The sequence below is a fragment of the Anabrus simplex genome, chromosome X (genome assembly GCF_040414725.1).
Source record: "Anabrus simplex isolate iqAnaSimp1 chromosome X, ASM4041472v1, whole genome shotgun sequence".
Taxonomy (NCBI): Eukaryota; Metazoa; Arthropoda; class Insecta; order Orthoptera; family Tettigoniidae; genus Anabrus; species Anabrus simplex.
The window spans coordinates 2,318,511-2,336,521 of NC_090279.1; the positions used below are offsets into that span (position 1 = coordinate 2,318,511).

The 18,011-nt window shown below is 40.0% G+C and overlaps 1 protein-coding gene across 1 annotated transcript in view; it reads left to right on the plus strand.

Moving 5' to 3' along the window:
• Positions 1–11,723: 11,723 nt before the first annotated feature.
• Positions 11,724–18,011, plus strand: part of LOC137503061 (zinc finger protein OZF-like) — a 76,773-nt gene continuing 70,485 nt past the window's right edge. Inside the window, exons 1-2 of the mRNA XM_068230489.1 lie at positions 11,724–11,856; positions 17,623–17,718. Coding sequence (XP_068086590.1) covers positions 11,791–11,856; positions 17,623–17,718 — 162 coding nt within the window. The 5' untranslated portion in view covers positions 11,724–11,790. The remainder of the gene's footprint in view (positions 11,857–17,622; positions 17,719–18,011) is intronic.

Consider the following 18,011-nt stretch of genomic DNA (forward strand, 5'->3'; position numbering starts at 1 on the left):
CAAGGCCCCAGAATTCTCGCTAGTAATAGGGAGCGAGGGGGAGGGGGTAACAATACAGAAGTACACATACAATGGTATGTATACCTCTGCCGACATCAAAAGGAGGACGAGGTTCAAGTAGATTAAACTTTAGGTAACAACCTTACAATAGTACAGTATTCTCTTTGGCTAATTATGATGTAAACTTAAACTTAAAGCTAAGAATATTTTAGGGTTTATCCCCCAAACCCACTCCTCGAACAAGCATCGCCCTCTACTATGGCTGCGCTAATGCGCCTTCCCAATACAGCGATATGAGCGATATTGGCCTAGTTCCCATTTTTACCGCCGAGCGCTGCTTCGCTGGCATTGAAACACGATTGTTCATTACAGCACACTTTAAGTGTTTTGTAAATTTCTGTTTCAATATACAGCCAATCACTCGATAAATATATTTGAATCACACCTTACACCTTAATAAAGAAATTTAGTGAAGAACGTATCCCTCCGCAGCAGAAAAACCGTACAAAATAATGTTAAGCGTAGGTAGTAAATAGGGGCTGCCTGGCCGAGGCGGTAAAGGCGTGCTCGGTTCACCCGGAAGGACGTGGGTTCGAATCCCCGTCAGGAAGTCGTAAACATTTAAGAAACGAGATTTCCACTTCTGGAGGTGCATATGGCCCTGAGGTTTACTCAGCCTACACCAAAAATGAGGTTAATTCCTGGGGGCATACGTGGCCGGGCGTAGAGCTAACCACTCTACCCCATCACATGCCGAGGTTAACAATGGTGAAAGCCTTTACCTTCCACTCCCTCAAGAGCCTTCATGGCCTGTATGGAGGTGAATTTGCTTTGCTTGTAGGTAGTAAATACTGTAGAAATAAATAATTTCACACACTTTTATCATATTTCTGTCTTTCAAATATCTCTGTTATTTATGTGGCTAAGTTGTTGAATAATACAAGAATAACACACTCGCAAATAACTTCACTCAATAACTGTGAATGTCCGAAGTGAGGAAAATCACGCAACAAGGACATTAAATAGTCATCATAGACGCAACAGAATTTTTATGAACAAATGGTTGTGCTTTCAATACAAAATCATGAATAACTTTCAAAATCCACATTGGCAAATCAGATGGATACTGCAGCCTGCTGTTTTAATCTCTTTTATAAATCAAGTCCATTAGCACTGTTGCACACCTTGGTCTTGTAAAAAGAATCAAGCATCTTGTCCGGTTGCAATGTTGCTACATTTGTGCTACTGACATGTATGTCGAATCATTTTCTTATGATAACATGTATTTGACAGTGCTGCCTCCATTAAAATATCGTGCATATCTGTATACGAATGGTCTTTTAAATATTCAAGGGCTGTTGTTACTTCAGGCGCGAAAATATATTTCGCGCACCGCACGTTCATTTTCTTAGACGGCTCGATATTTTTGCGTGTAAGAAAAATGAACGGATTTCACAGTTTCATTTGATTGCATCTGATACAGTTTCTTGATAAAATCACCATGTATATCCTGGGAGCCATCAAACATAGATTTTTTTAGTAAAGAATTTCTTACTTTTCAGAATGTGCCATTTGTCGAAAGCAAGAAGAGGCATTTCACTATCAACAGGATGACAGACCTTCGGTTTAATGTGTTTTGAAGAAGACATTCTTCTTATCCTGCTAACATTAGTCTTACGATTGTCACTCACAATGCACAACACGAAAAAACCAACAAAACAACTTCCTTTATTGTTGTGAGTGTTAAAGTATGCAGCTCTGTCCCTAAGAGCCTCTTAAAAGATGCTGCTGGTAACCTTTATTTTGCAGTCACAGCGGAAATTATAAAACGGAGGAGGTTAGACCAGGGTAATTCGATTTCTACTTTCGCTTGCATGAGTAGTTTTTAGTTGCTCAACATGGAACGAAGCGTCTTTCTGTTCAAAGAAGGTGCCCAGTTTCTTGTCATATTACATCTGCTGTTCGATGAACTACCAACAAACACAATCTCTCTGCTTCAGTTAGGCGCTGACTTTCTGCTAAAAGGCGTTCCTTTATTAAGAAGGTTATTCCAGTCTCGCAGTTTATATCGCCTACGTAGCGTGAAAGTGTGGATTTATTCGGTGTGGCAAACATATGACCTCGAAATTAAATTAAGAAAGAAATTCTTTCTTGAGATACCATTCAGATATTTATGACGTTGTTACTCGTTGAAAGGACATTCATGAAACGAGATCCCACATCCCGATCTGCTTTTCATCTTACATCAAGGCACACAGCAGTAAACAATATTATGTACATAAACATTAGAACAATTCACGACCAAAGAAACAAGACAAATAAGGCAAACAGAGGCTCAAATTACGGCAGCACATTTAGCAATGATTACTGAGCGTATCTCTTCAAGCAGACCAATGCCAGCTTTCCAGCGCTCCAAGCGCCTGAACTGGTAACTATGACGTGTTCGCTCGTTTACATGTGCAAAGCCTACTAGATACTAGAAGGCCTGGACAGAGAGCCTATTTCTTGCATTAAAAGCGGGGTAATAGTTTTTCTCTTTTCCACCGCTAGGTTCGCGGTTATGTTCTGTTGTTTGGCGCGAATTCTATGATTATCTGTGTTACTGCAACATGTTTTATGAGAAGAAATAACATATTAAACTTCGTTTTTTAAGGAAAGGCTTTATCTAACATGAAATATGAAGAGTTTTGTCATTTTTTAATTTATTTGGTCTCACGATTTGCAATATATGGATGGTTGCTGAGATGCACATAACGTTTGTTTAGTTTGTGTTTCCAAATGACCGTGAAGGTGGTGGTGGTGATTATTGTTTTAAGAGGAAGTACAATTAGGCAACCATCCTCTATATAACACTAATCAGAGAGAGAAACTGGAAGGGACCAGACACTTCGAAAAATGAAAATGTCACCCAGAGGAAAACAATGGCCACAAAGGTCGTGAAAATGAAAGACTCCCTAGCCCTCGGAAACTTAATAGTGTCGGGGTCAGCAAAGAACCAGAGTTGACCAAGGCAGGTCGGATAGGATAGATGAAAGTGATGAGCCTGGCACAAGTAAGTGGAAGAAATGCCAGGACTCAGCTAAGGGCCCCGTGGTCGCCAACCCAGATCCAAATTTCAGAGTCCCTGGGTCCAATTGCCGTCAAGTTTCTCTTTCCATTCTGTGGGTCAAGGTGGTTTATTGTTGCGTGCCTAACTGCACATCTGATACAGCGAAGAAATATACACAGATATAAATTTTCATCTTTTTCCTAAAGGTCCGAGTTTAGGGGACAAATGGAGGCTTGCTATTTCTCGACTGGGCAGCTGAAAAGGATCTCTTTGGGCTCCTAATGATAACTCCAGAATATGTAGCTTGCACTTTGTCGAATCAGATTACAGTGTAAGTACAGTGAGGGGAATTCTGCTCCCCGACAAAGTGCCGGCGCAAATTCGTCTTCTTCTTAAAAATGTATTAATATTTACAACGCGGGCGTTAGGATATATCGGAAAATATAACCTTGTCCGAAAGCTGAAATTCCTTACCGCTCCAAAGTTTAAAGAGACGTTTCAGTGCCGCGACAGTGATCAAGCACACATCACATACGTTATACTTCCAAAATTTTTCAGGTCTGTTCTTGATACTAATGCAAAGAAAGAGACTAAAGACTGTGATTTATTAAACAAATTCAAGAGCAAGTCTCCGAGCAGAAAGGTGTTGAAATTATAGAAATAGGGAAAAATCTTGTGAGTACTTCTATTTAGGCCTATTTCCCTATTCTTTATTCTTGTGCGATATTGAAGTGCTAAATGAAAGAAATATATGTAGTGTAGTGTGTTCTAAGTTGTTTTATATATTTATATCCGATTCAACCGGGCATAATGATAATAAAATGTATTATTTCGCGTTATTGTATGAATCTTCAATATAAGGATGTAGACAAAACATGAGAACAACAGAACATAAACGCGATCCAAGCGGCAATCGCCTGAACTACTTTGTTCGCCCAGAAATGTGTCGGCTTGTCCAGGCCTTCTGTTATAACGTAGGCAACGACATGTGTGACCGGGCGAATGAGAAGGCGTATTAGCGCAGTCATAGTAGAGGGCGATGGCACAAGTTAACAAACTTGAAAGCTTGCGCACATTTTGCAAAATAAAATCAATAAAAGTATGTGTAAGGAGCGATGTTAACATTTGGCAATGATTTTAAACTAAGCGGCCTGCAGTAAATATTGTCTCAATTTCAAAATATTGTCAACCATACAAAAAAAATTGTCTGGCGGTTTTTTTTCTCTCGCTGTCACCATCGGGACTTGCGTGTTGAGTATTGCTCTCGCCATAAATGTTCTATTGTGCATGCGTTTCCTAATTCTAAAATGAATAGAAGGAATAGATCTTTGGTTTGGGAGCAAAACGAAAACTTCCAATTTAAGAGATCATTTGAAACGGAAGCATGTTACAGTGCTTTAAGAAAGTGCCAATACAAGGGTAATGAAAGATAATATATTTCTCCCTTGAAGAAACTCATGTCAAATTTGTGTACTGCCGTATGTTTATACCCGGAGAGGTTCCTTCTCTATTATAGACCCACTTTGGGTCAGACATAGCATGATATTACACCCAGTGCTCTTTAGGGTCTGGGTGAAATAACGAGCCCAAATCAACTCCAAGAAAAAATTGTGTCTGAGTGAAATAACGAGCCCACATCAACTGCAAGAACAAGAACAAGTTGTCAGTGGTAAAAAATACTTTTCTAAATTCGGCCTGTTCTACTGAATGATAGAAATAAAATTTGTTCTTCAAGCGCATGTCTTAAGTGATTTTGTTTTGTTTCGAAGTGGGAGGTATGTGGTTCTGCAGCTCATTCCGTTAGTTGTGTGACAGAATTTCTTCATTGAGGAACTGTGATTTCCGTCATTTTGCACTGTGTCCACAACCTCTAACATATTGTCGGTAATTTTCAAGTTTCAATAATTTACTTTTGAAAAGCTTATAGATTTCAATGCAGAACTGTAATAAGTTAATAGTAATCTTTCTCAGTTTCAGCATTCTGGCCTACATATTTTTTATACCATATTTAATATTTTTAATTTTCTTAAATTAATTTTTACTTAAGCATTAAAAATGTATACCTGTATACCTCGTTGAAAACCCGTAGCCTTTGCGTTGCAATTGCCTGCAAGTCTTACCCTCGTGTGTTGTAGCAATATTTATCATATAGGGCCTATTTAAATTTGGTGGAATGGGGATTTTTTTCTGAAGTGCTACTCAGATGAAGAAATGCGGATGGTAGTTTCAGAAAGAAATGACAAGATGTAGTGTATACCGGTAATTTTAATTATTGTGTTGATGTGTTGTTTAATTCTGTGTGCGATTTAAATATGACACTGTGAATGTTCAGTGTTTCTTTACACTGTAGGCTGCGAAACATGGTAGAAGGTTTTGAAATCTGGAGAGTTGTTTATTTAGGTTGTCCATGTGCCTGTTGCACATGTCAAAATTGTTGTGTAATACATCCGGTGCAGAATATTCTTGCATACCTGTGGGATATCCCAGTTCTTGACTATACATCTCACACAGTGGTAAAAACTGATTGGCTTGTTCAGTTCTCTTTCCAATTTCTTGATTTATTTTCCCATCTTCTGAAATACACACTTCTCCACACTTATTTTCATTCCATATTCCTCTATCTTGTGATTCCACACAGTAATATATTCTTGTACATCCATTTCATCTTATTCTCATATTACAATGCCATCTGCAATGTGTAAGGCTTGGTTCCCATTTTTTGTTGTATACTCTTGTGGATTTCATCCATGACTGTAATGAAGCGTAGAGGGGGTAATACACATCCTTGTTGAGTCCTGCTTCTACTCTGAACCAGTTTGTTGTCTTATCGTAGTCTTCACACTATTTACTAACTTTTCATTTTTTGGCTTTTATAATTGCATCTTTACCTCTCCCTGCCATCTTTTTATCACTGCATCCAAGACCACTTGCAGAGCTACACGGTCATCTGCCTCCTTAATATCTATAAATGTTATAACTAAATCTTGCCAAATCTCATATTTCTTCTGCATCTTGTTCTTTAGATTCAACAGTTTGATAAACTTAACATGTATAATAACTGGTGCTGAGAAAAACAGTGTTGAAGCCTTTGAAATGCTTGTTATTGGAAGTTGTTGAACATCAGATAGGTAGAACATTTCTGAAATATAGAGATAGTGAATCAGCTTGATAAAATGAGAACCGTTTGTGAGAATTTGATCCTACGAAGGTGGAATTTGATAGAACAAATCTCGGTATAAGTCCAGGATCCGCCGGCACGGGCGAGCACGCGCTCCGCGGCTGCTGTTGGTGCCTCAACGAGCTAGAATAACATAGAGGGGCTGTATACCTGACATCAGTGCTCCCTGCTTGAAACAAGTTGATAAGGGGCAGCCATGTTAACGGTTGTCAAAACAAAGCGAATTGGCGCGAGAGCATATGTTGAGGTGACAGGGAGATCGTGCATGCCAATTTAATTCCCTAAGTTTTAAGAAGTGAAAGGATAGATTCTCGCTTTCAAGAATGCCAGCCGTAAGCTCAGCGTATGGTTGTACTAATCGGAGTATTAAAACCAAGGATATATCCTACTTTAAATAAGTATTACTGCATTATAGCCGAGATTCCTTTTTGTAATTTCTGTTTGTAATTAAATCCATTTTATTGTTTACTTAGCGAACGTACGGATGGCCACGGTAATTATTTGTCGAATTTTGTTTCAGATTTCGTTTAAAGAACAAGGAATTAACTGAACAATGCGCTGTGAGGGCGAAAAGAGGTAAATGGTATCCCACTCAATTCAGTTGCTTATGCTCTGTACATTTCCTGCCCTATATAATTTTCATTCACATTTACAAATAAAGGAAATGGAACACCCACCACCAAGAAAACGTAACCACAAAAAATCACTTATTTCGTTCAAACGTACACCAAGTATGATAAATACAGCATTTTACTGCTATTTTTGAAATGTATACAGCCTTTATTGTAGATGTCTGTTGCCTTGGTTTTTAAAACTATGCCACACTTCATAATGGACAACTTTCAAGCTAGTATGATATGGTAATGGGAGAAACATGATATCCCCCTATATTATAATCAATAATTACACTAAACGATTATTGTGGTAAAGTATTCATGGGCCGCCTCTGTGGTGCACTGGTTAGCGTGAGCAGCTGCCACCGCTGGAAGCCCGGGTTCGATTCCCAGCTCCGCCACGAAATTTGAAAAGGGGCACGAGGGCTGTAACGGGATTCTATCAGCCTGGGGAGGTCAACTGAGTAGAAGTGGGTTCGACTCCCACCTCAGCCTTCCTCGAAGTGATTTTCCGTGGTTTCCCACTTCTCCTCCAGGCAAATGCCGGGACGGTACCTAACTTAAGGCCACGGCCGCTTCCTTCCCCCCCCCCCACAAGGCCCCTGTTCAGCATAGCAGGTGCAGCCCTCCCTCAAAGTTGTATCCCCCGACCCAATGTCTCACGCTCCAGAACACTGTCCTTGAGGTGGTAGAGATGGGATCCGTCGCTGAGTCCGTGGGAGAAACCAACCCGGGAGGGTAAACAGATTAAGAAAGGAACACAGTACTCATGAGGATGCAATAATTTTAAAAATATTAACAGAATGAGGTTGTAACCTATTATAGGTCCCTATTCCACAGAGAGCATTTCAAGGTCCCTTGAAGGACATTCATAACGCAACTGAGGAGGCCTTAAAATGGATCAATGGACTTGATTTGGAACTATAGGCTTCTGTTTGTATACATTGTGTACTTATTTGCATACTTATTTATATAATTTTTCTGTGTACATCATACGATAAATAAATAATAGGTCCCTATGATTTTAAGGTTTCCTGTCATAAATATTTATGTCCATCGTTTTTATTCTAATTTACGCTTAACCACAACAGCCAAGCAGGGTAACGCTCTTGTTCCGATTTCGAGGCCTATTCGTATGTCAGTGTGCGATGATTTCGAACTACCCTACAATCAACTGATCGTGATGTTGGCCTCGTGCCGCAATATGATGAAGTGGCGGTATTCGCTTTCATGCTTCAAGCTTTTGGCAACGGACTTTAATTCTCCCCCAGCGATTCTAAAATGCGCATTTTCTACACTTTTCGTCATTTAATGGCCATGCCCCCTTGCTTGTGTGACAACAGGAAACATGGCGGACGTTCGTTCTATTAGGTTCACCCAGGCAGCGCTTCCGCCTCTCTATGTTATTCTAGCTCGTTGTGGTGCCTCTATATGACGTCATGTATGACGTGTTTAGCGAGTTGATGTTTACAAACATGGCGGATAATTCGAAGGAACGTGTAGCAGCCGCTAAATGTATGAATTAATGGTCTGGTATATTTGGCTGTTTGAGACTGCGTAACACAATTCACAGGCACTAGATTGGATTACAACTTGACTAGTTGGTTCGCAAAATAGATATTAACAGCGCAATATGATGGGGCTCACTTGATTTCGCGAAAACTTTACGAAAATTAAGTACGTCCGGCAAGTAGGAAAAGCATTGGTCTGGTTTGGTTAGGTCCAGCTAGTGGCAAAAACATTGGTCTGGAGACAAGCAAAACTGGGTCTGGGGCGTAAGCCCCCAGGTTATGGCCGCGAAGCGGCCAACAGCCTCTAGCATCCCTTACGAAAGCAATTGTGATTCACCGAAAACAACTTTTTTTGCTAGTTGCTTTACGTCGCATCGACACAGACAGGTGGGACAAGAAAGGCCTAGGAATGGGAAGGAAGTGGCCGTGGCCTTAATGAAGGTACAGCCCCAGTATTCGCCTGGTGTGAAAATGGGAAACCACGGAAAACCATCTTCAGGACTGCCGACAGTGGGGTTCGAACCCACTATCTCCCGGATGCGAGCTCACAGCTGCGCGCTCCTAACCGCACGGCCAACTTACCCGGTTCGAAAACCACTGATAGTGACAGGTTAGGTTGTGATCCACCGAAAACCACTGGTAGTGACACGTTAGGTTAGGTTTGGTTAGGTGCGACAGCATTACTAATTTAGCCGGGTGATCCACCAAAAACCACTGATAGTGACAGGTTAGGTTGTGATCCACCGAAAACCACTGATAGTGACAGGTTAGGTTTGATCCACTGAAAACCACTGGTAGTGACACGTTAGGTTAGGTTTGGTTAGGTGCGACAGCATTACTAATTTAGCGGGGTGATCCACCGAAAACCACTGATAGTGACAGGTTAGGTTGTAATCCACCGAAAACCACTGATAGTGACAGGTTAGATTGTGATCCACCAAAAACCACTGATAGTGACAGATTAGGTTGTGATCCACCGAAAAGCACTGATAGTGACAGGTTAGGTTGTGAGCCACCGAAAACCACTGGTGGTGACATGTTAGATTAGGTTCGGTTAGGTGCGACAGCATTACTAATTTAGCGGGGTGATCCACCGAAAACCACTGATAGTGACAGGTTAGGTTGTGATCCACCGAAAATCACTGACAGTGACAGGTTTGGTTGTGATCCACCGAAAACCACTGGTATTGACACGTTAGGTTAGGTTCGGTTAGGTGCGACAGCATTGCTAATTGAGCGGGGTGATCCACCAAAAACCACTGATACTGACAGGTTAGGTTGTGATGCACCGAAAACCACTGATAGTGTCAGGTTAGGTTGTGATCCACCGAAAACCACTGGTAGTGACAGGTTAGGTTGTGATCCACCGAAAACCACTGATAGTGACAGGTTAGGTTGTGATCCACCGAAAACCACTGATAGTGACAGGTTAGGTTGTGATCCACCGAAAACCACTGGTGGTGACATGTTAGGTTAGGTTCGGTTAGGTGCGACAGCATTACTAATTTAGCGAGATGATCCACCGAAAACCACTGATAGTGACAGGTTACGTTGTGGTCCACCGAAAACCACTGGTAGTGACACGTTAGGTTAGGTTCGGTTAGGTGCGACAGCATTGCTAATTGAGCTACTGTTGTTGGAAGTACACTTTTGGTAATGACATCACGAATGGGAAAGCAACACTATGCATACGAGTATATTGCAATCACTGAGACAGGATAATGGGTACTCACCATAAGTTGGCACAGGAGTGGACATAAAATGGACTTCTTGTGTTTGTGTGGCTGTACTCCCTCTGAAAATAATAATTACAAGTACGGATGCAGCACTGAACAGGAGTTTTAATTGTTTTGGCTAGTTGTACTTCGTCTTAAAGCAATCATCATGACTATCACAGAGCTTGACACACGACTCGACTGTTTCTCTCTAGTTATACTTCCTCTTAAAACAATAATCACGACTATCACAGAGCTGGACACACGACTGGTTTGTTTACGTCTAGTTGTACTCCCTCTTCAAACAATAATCACACTGCTGGTAATGACACTCGTGATTTGAGTTTGACGTATTTTTGTTCCTCGTAAAAGTTAAGTTGGCAACAGTTAAGAGAGAGAGACGACTGAGTCATCTTTTGGGGTAAATATAAATTACTTTGCATTTGCAATGCCATCTCTATTATTGGTAATGTACTATATATATCTATATATACATCGTTTGCACCTCAAATTATCAAGTAACGTCTTAGCTGAGTGGATAAGCTGATGGACTACGGGGTTGAAGATCGCTGGTTCAAGACGGCCTGCCGCTAGGAATTTATAACAGGTAAGTAAACTTAAATTAGTGTGCGAATATATAAGTGGAGTAACTAAGTATAAAATAGGTTAAATGGATGCCAGTGAAGTACAGTCGGGAGCTGAAAGAAAGTGAAGGGATAGGAAATACAAGGTGAAAGTTCTTCAGTATCTTTTAAATTCTCCCCACCCGAAACCCCTCCTACCCAGGAGGTCCCGTAAGTATGTTGTCATAGCTGTGCCGGCGAATTCTGGCCTTGTTCCCAAATCTCAAGGTACTGTAAACTTGTTCAGTTAGTTTTAAAGCGAGTGCAGAGGATAAACATGGTAGGACAATTCCAAGATACGGACCCGGTGATCAGAGTGATATGCAAATGGAATAGACTCTGAATTTTCAAGAAATTTTGTGCATTTCGATCACAATTAATGTAAATTGGGTTCTCACAAGAAAAGTAACCTTGCTGTGTTTTCAGTTCCAAAAGTGTATGTTATATAGCTACGAGTACGGTATAAGGTGTGATGTAAAACTAGGGGTCCTTTGACTATGATCTTGACAAACATGTTAAATTAGATATCCTATGGAAGTGATCACTGTGTTAGATGTCATATAAAACTGGAGGTCGTTCGCTACGATCATAGTATCAGTCATAGAAAATTTGAGGTCCTATAGGTATGATAATGTTATCAACAGTCATGTAAAATTTCGGGTGCCAGGTTGAGTGGCTCAGGCGGTTAAGGTGCTGGCCTTCTAATCCTAACTTGGCAGGTTCGATCCTGGTTCAGTCCGGTGGTATTTGAAGGTGCTCAAATCTGACAGCCCTGTGTCGGTAGATTTACTGGCACGTAAAAGAACTCCTGCGGGACTAAATTCCGGCCCCTCGGCGTATCTGAAGACCTTAAAAAGTAGTTAGAGGGACGTAGAGCAAATAACATTAATTAATTATTAAAATTTTGGGTCTTTTCGGTATGATCATAATATTGATGGTCATGTAAAATTACAAGTTTGTTCCTTAGTTTGTTGACAAATAACCTAAGTAGCAATGACAGCAATGAGGTAATATGTCTTTCTGGCCTATGTTTCAGTGTAATGTCATTGGAAATAATCAACAACCCCAGTACCTTCTAACTACTTCAGTTGCAGTGTGAAATGGACCTGGAAGTTAAGGTCAAAAAGGAACCAGCCTGGCTTGAAGAAACAACAGATGCATCACTTGTAAGTCTCATTCCAGATAACTTTATAAAGATCAGAACTTAACTCATAGTAGCTGAATAAGTTTGGCAGGGTCAAAATTTACTATGTGCTTACCCAATGCTAACACTAGCCAGTCACCATTTCCTGCATGGGCATCTAGGTGTAGTACGAATGTGTTTTGTTCCTTTGTCTGGGAATATGCCACAATGTGCTACACAAAGCTGCCAACCCTTAGGAACTACAATCCATAGTATTGATGTACATCTATGGGTTAAACTAGTGACAAGAACATTATTCATGGGACAAGGAAAAAGGGCCGCCGAGTGGACAGTTGGCCTCTAGCATGTACTAGGGAGACGGTAGTGCTTTCTAAGGTTGATAGTGGCATAAAGTTGAATCAATATTGAGGGCTTGATATTAAAGGAGCCCTGGTGTTATTTCTTTTAAAATGCTATTTATTTGGGGCGTCGACCTAAGAAGATCTTTTGCCCCTACTTTGCACTGTATGTTGTGAACCTGCGTGTATTTGGAAATGGTGGAAGTGTAAAGTGTTGAATATGAGGAAGGGAACATTGAGGATGACACAAACACCCAGTCCCCAGGCCAGGGATATTGATCATTTACAATTAAAAATCCCTGACCCGGCCGGGAATCAAACCCGGGGCCGCCAGATGACAGACGGTCCTGTTGCCCCCTACACTGCGGGGCCGGACAAGGGGCCTTGTTTAGGTCCAGCTAGTGACAAAGTTGTGATTAGCAGTGTCTTAAGATTGAGGCTTTAAGGCATTTCATGTGTTAAGTACCCATTGACTGACTGACTGTTGTTAATTGATTACCTCTGTTGGCTACTGAAATGGATTTCTGGAGGGTGTGTGGTTATGTATTTATTCTGGATGGTTTGGTTCAGTAATGGAATCATTGTGGGATTGACGTAATTTCTGATCATTTCAGCCTATTGCAGTACCAGTTGTTGCTGAAGTGATGGCAAATGTTGGGTGCTAGATCGAATTAGGTCATGGCCAGTAGGTCCCTGGCGCTCATGGAAAACATTTGAACTTCTTTACAATGACACTAATGTTGGGTGAGCACGTAGTAAAATTCTGCCTTGGAAGCTTACTGTGAGTATAACTCGTCTAAAGGAAAACACCCTGATGAAGGCAGACATGCAGTGGAAAATTTTGAAGAAGATGAAAGATATTTTCCTCTTCTTTCCTTGCTCTGTCTGTTGCTACTCTAATCACAGTCCATTGCAATCTTCTGAGTGTGTGGCTTTCAGTTCAGTGGCTCTTCATCTGATAGCTCAGAGGGTAAACTAATGCTAATTTCATGTCGGCGAGTGTGATTCGGGTTCGGCCTAGATGTATTCGAAGAAGCTGAATTATTCCAGAACATGTCTGTAGTTTTACTGGCATGAAAGTAAATTCTTCCTGCACGTCATTCTGGCACCTTAGTGTCTTTGCAAACCTTGAACGTTGGAAGATTGATGTTCAATGAATGACTGTGACTTGACGTAATAATCTATTGCAAACATTGTGCACTGCTAATTTACAGATGAGATAAATGCCCAAAGCTAAACTTCTGCAATTAATGAGTGCTATCCTCAGAATAAATGTGTACTTTCTCAGTTCTGAGTTACAGGCACTGCAGAAGAGAATGGTGTCTGAACATATCCTAGATGCGAGTGCACTGCTGTTCAAGATCTCTACCTTTGATATTTCTTATGTTATGTTCTGTGTCAGACTTGAACCTGGCATATGAGCTCACTCTTGATCAAGAACTCTAGGTTTAATATCTTATAACACTACTGTGTCAAACTTGTACATATATGAAAATTATGTTAAGGAAATGTATGCCAATATCGGAAACCGTTAGCGAGTGTGTTACGGTTGGGGTTGGATTATTCTGTACTTTTTGTTGTCAGTATCGTAATTACTTTGGTTTAGGGGTTACACATCTTCTATTTTTCCCCTCTGATTATAATAGAGGATGGTTGGCCCATTGTACTTTAAAAAAATTTAATATCCTCTAACATTAGTGAACCACTATTAGAACCACATGTTAAAAATTATTACTCCTATTGTAATTAGTGTAGAAGAAGTTAAATCACAAGTCTATTGTCACTGTTTTCGAGACTGGATACACCAATCTGCTAAACAAAATATGAACACAGGTGTGATTACTCTGTTTTACCCTCACATCCACAATGTGCTGGAAGATATGTGTGTTAAGGAAACAACGGATTTGCTTATGGGATACGAAAGATAAAATAGCTCAAAATCTGATTGTACGTTCCCTCAAAATAAGTACTTTGCTTAGACATTGAATTCACTTAGAAAGGCATAATAGTGATTAACTCATTTTATTCCTCAAATACTGTTCAGACTCTATGTTATATAGAGAACCATATGTAAGGGCTCTAGAATGAATGATTCTGAGAAAATTCTCTTTAACTCTTTCGCTGCGGAAGTCGACTTTTGTCGACTTACTTCACAATAGAATTCGCTGTGGTAATTGACTCTTGTCGACTTTGTACTTTCCGGCTATAGTTTCTGCTTGCTTCTTTAATAAAGGTGCATTTAAGAATACAAACATCTATAGTCGTGTATTGACTATGTACTAAGCATTGTTTGAAAACATTGCCGCCAATACTGGACCTATGTTTATTTGTTATCATTCACGTGCCCACCCGTCAACATTCCTCTCAGCTGTCCGGCCAATAGCAGACTTCACTCAGCAGCTGTGAGCGGGTAGAACTACATTAGTAATGACAGTGAAGAAGTCTTCAATCTTTTAGTGGCTGATTATTATTCCGACTGTTCAGTAAATTTTGGCAATGAAACAAGTGATGATGTGCAAAGTGATTGTTGGAAAGAAAGTGCCAAGGAGGAAGATCTTCATTTTGTATCAGTCTGGTGGGATATTAGTGGTGATGTAAGAATTACAAATATGAAATAATGTGATGGTGCTAATTTTGATATAACTGTGAAAAGCGAAGTTTCGAATTTTGATGACCCATGCAAAGCAGTTCTTCAGTTTATGTCACGCTCAGTGTTTGAGCACACAGTAATGGAAATATATAAACATGCTGAGCATTGTTTAGATGAAATATTTTATTTTCCTCCTCATTCGAGGTGTGATCGATGGACTGAATGCAAAATAGCAGATATTCAGGCAATGTTGGCTATTGATATTGGGATGGGATTGTGCCATAAATCAGCATTACAGACTTACTTTTCTGAATAATAATGGCTTACTGCTATGCCAAGTGATGTCTCGAGACAAGTACTGCCTTCTTCAAAGCTTCATGCATTTCAGTAACAATGAAAACCACATTGCTAAGGGGTCACCAGGTTATGATCCATTATTCAGGTAAGACCTGTCATTTTTATTGTAGAAAATTTGTACCGGGAGGATGCTTCACCTGGAAAATGCTTATCAGTTGATGAGTACGCTAAAATGTACGGGAAGGCTGTGGTGTAAGCAATACCTTCCTTCAAGCCATCAACAAAATGGGGTGTAAATTTGTGGTCACTATGCGACAGTAGAAGTAGTTACCTTTGCAAGATTCAGACTTATGTAGGAAAGGACAGTGAAGAGTCAGTGCGTGAGGGAACTTTGGGAGAGAAAGTGGTAAGAAGCCTGACAGAGTGTTTTGATTATACTGGCAGATTTGTGTGTGTGGACAATTTTTTTTGAATCCCAGCGGTTTTCACCCAGCTTTCTGAGAAGAACATAGGTACTGCAGGACAGTGAGATCTAACCGCAAAGGACTACCTCAAGAGATGAAAACCCCAAAAATGAAGAAAGGGCAAAAATCTAAGTTCTGGCTTCTTCCATCCAAAGAAATGCTAGCGTGCGCACGGCAATATACTGGCCGGGTAAACATGTTATCGACCGTACACACATCTGAGATTGAGAAGATTCAGAAGAGGTCAAAAAATGGTGAAAGTGGCTATGTAACTGTTGAAAAACCCAAGTTAGTTGTAAATTACAACCATGAAGTGAATGGTGTTGATAAATTTGATCTCCTGAAAACTATGCATTTGTACACAAGAAACGCAAGTCGTATCAGTTCTTGTGGTATTTTCTCGTTGAAACTGCATTAATAAGTGGAAGAATATTGTTCAATAAGCTTCAAAAAAAGGGCAATTAGTGCTCGCGACTTCAGAAAATCTGTCATGATTGGACTTCTACAAGAGTATCAGCGCAGTCCGCTGGCGAAACGAGGAAGACCTTCTGATTACATACCTCAAGCGCGCCTGATGGAGAGGCACTCTCTTGGAAAGCAGCAGGACAAGAGTGTCGAACCTAATTGTGTTGTTCTTTCCATATTACCAGCTAACTGTTCAGAGAAAGGAAAGGGACTGTACAAGAGAAAACAGACAATATTTTTTTTGCAGGAATTGCCCAAGACAGCCTGCAAAGTGTCCAGTTCCATGTTTCAAGATGTATCACAGTAATGTGTGTTTCAAGGTCAAATGTCACTGCTAGTTTGCCAAAGTTGAGTTATAAATGGTGCAATGATGTTGAAAGTCAATAATCTTTTAAATTTAAGTTTTAATTCATTTGGAAAATACAAAAAAAGAGTTAAATTTTTCTGTAATTGCTCTGTTTAAAAATAGTGCAGTGAAAAAAGTTTATATGCTCCTTCTTAGAGGGCTCTGACACTTTGGGGACTTAAGGCACATTAAAAAACTTTTCTTTCCTCTTTGTCTATATATTCCCCTTTCCATTTTGTGCATTCTTTTCATCCATTCCTTAGTTCTGCTACTCTTCTTTTCCTTCTGTATTGAATGGCGTAAGTTGGTATATTCTAGAACTTCATATTTAATTCACTTTTATTAGTAAGTTCACTTATATTAAAACTTAAGCTTTTGTTCACAGTCCCTCCCTGCCCCCCCCCCCCCCCCGCCCCCCCCTTAGTTCTGACAAGGTTTTATGAATCCAAGTGAGAAATTTAAATATCTTGTAGTATATCATGAAAGAGCTTCTGAAACTGCAGATGTACACTACAATGCTGCTGACCCCACTGACAGTGTTCTCATCCCCATAGTCCTTCACAGAACACTATATAACATCATTTTAGTAGTAAAATATTTCATTTGTATTTGCTTTGACTTTGGGCTACATCACATCTTTTGCTGGTATATGACTGTGATAAGTCTACTTCTGTCATGTTTATTTTTTATTTTATACTTGGCAGCAATGAAATATGCTGTTCAAAACAGAACTGTCTTAATGCTTGATGTAGCCCCTGTGAGCTCGGCAAAACCAGAGTAGAGAATGTGATTCCAATATTTCGAGGTATTTTACTCTGTAGACAAACTCTATGCTGAGAACAAAACTGATTTAGAGCAGTTGTAATACTTGTAAGTGGTTCAAACAACCTTTAAGATTTGATTGATATGATTGTGGATATCAAAAGAGTTCATACAATTTAGTGTTTATGTCTATGGCTACTTCCTTCCAAATTTTGTGCAAGATGGCCCCAATTCCATCCCTGGTAGGATATCTTCTGAAATGGCTAGAAAATGTTTCTCATTTTATATTTTGTTCTCAGTCTCATCCTTTTTCTGACATAAGGAGTGAGCAAGAATAGTAACACCATTCTCAGTACAGCCTTTTGTTATTACAATCCTCTGCTGTTAGAAATCTTCCTTAAACATTAGTGAAATTTGGAAAGTAACTGTAATACTGGCAATTAATGTATTAACAAGCTCTTTTTTGGTGGCTATATTTGTAGATGTGTGTTGTGAGCATACCTATAATATATCTTATTTTCCACAGGAGAATATTGAACATCTGCCAGAAGTAATAGCTCTGAAAGAAGAAGTTAAATCAGAGTTAACAGATCCAGGGTCAACGCAGGAAAACTCTCCTGAGGTAATGTACATAATTTGATAAGCCATCATCTGATAATGAAAATAGTTTGAAAATGGCTCAACAGATATCAGTGTTTGACCCAGCATTTCAGTGCACACGATTGATAATCCTATGGTAAACATACTTTTTTATGAGATTGACCGTTTACTTACCTAATTTTCCCTTTTCCGTCAAGTTGTTCCACGATCTTGTGTTATGAATGGCGCAGCAGTTAGGATTGCTCCAAAGACCTCCACTCTATACCATGTGGGAGCTGGTATCATTCTCACTAATACTGTTACTTTGTAAATGTT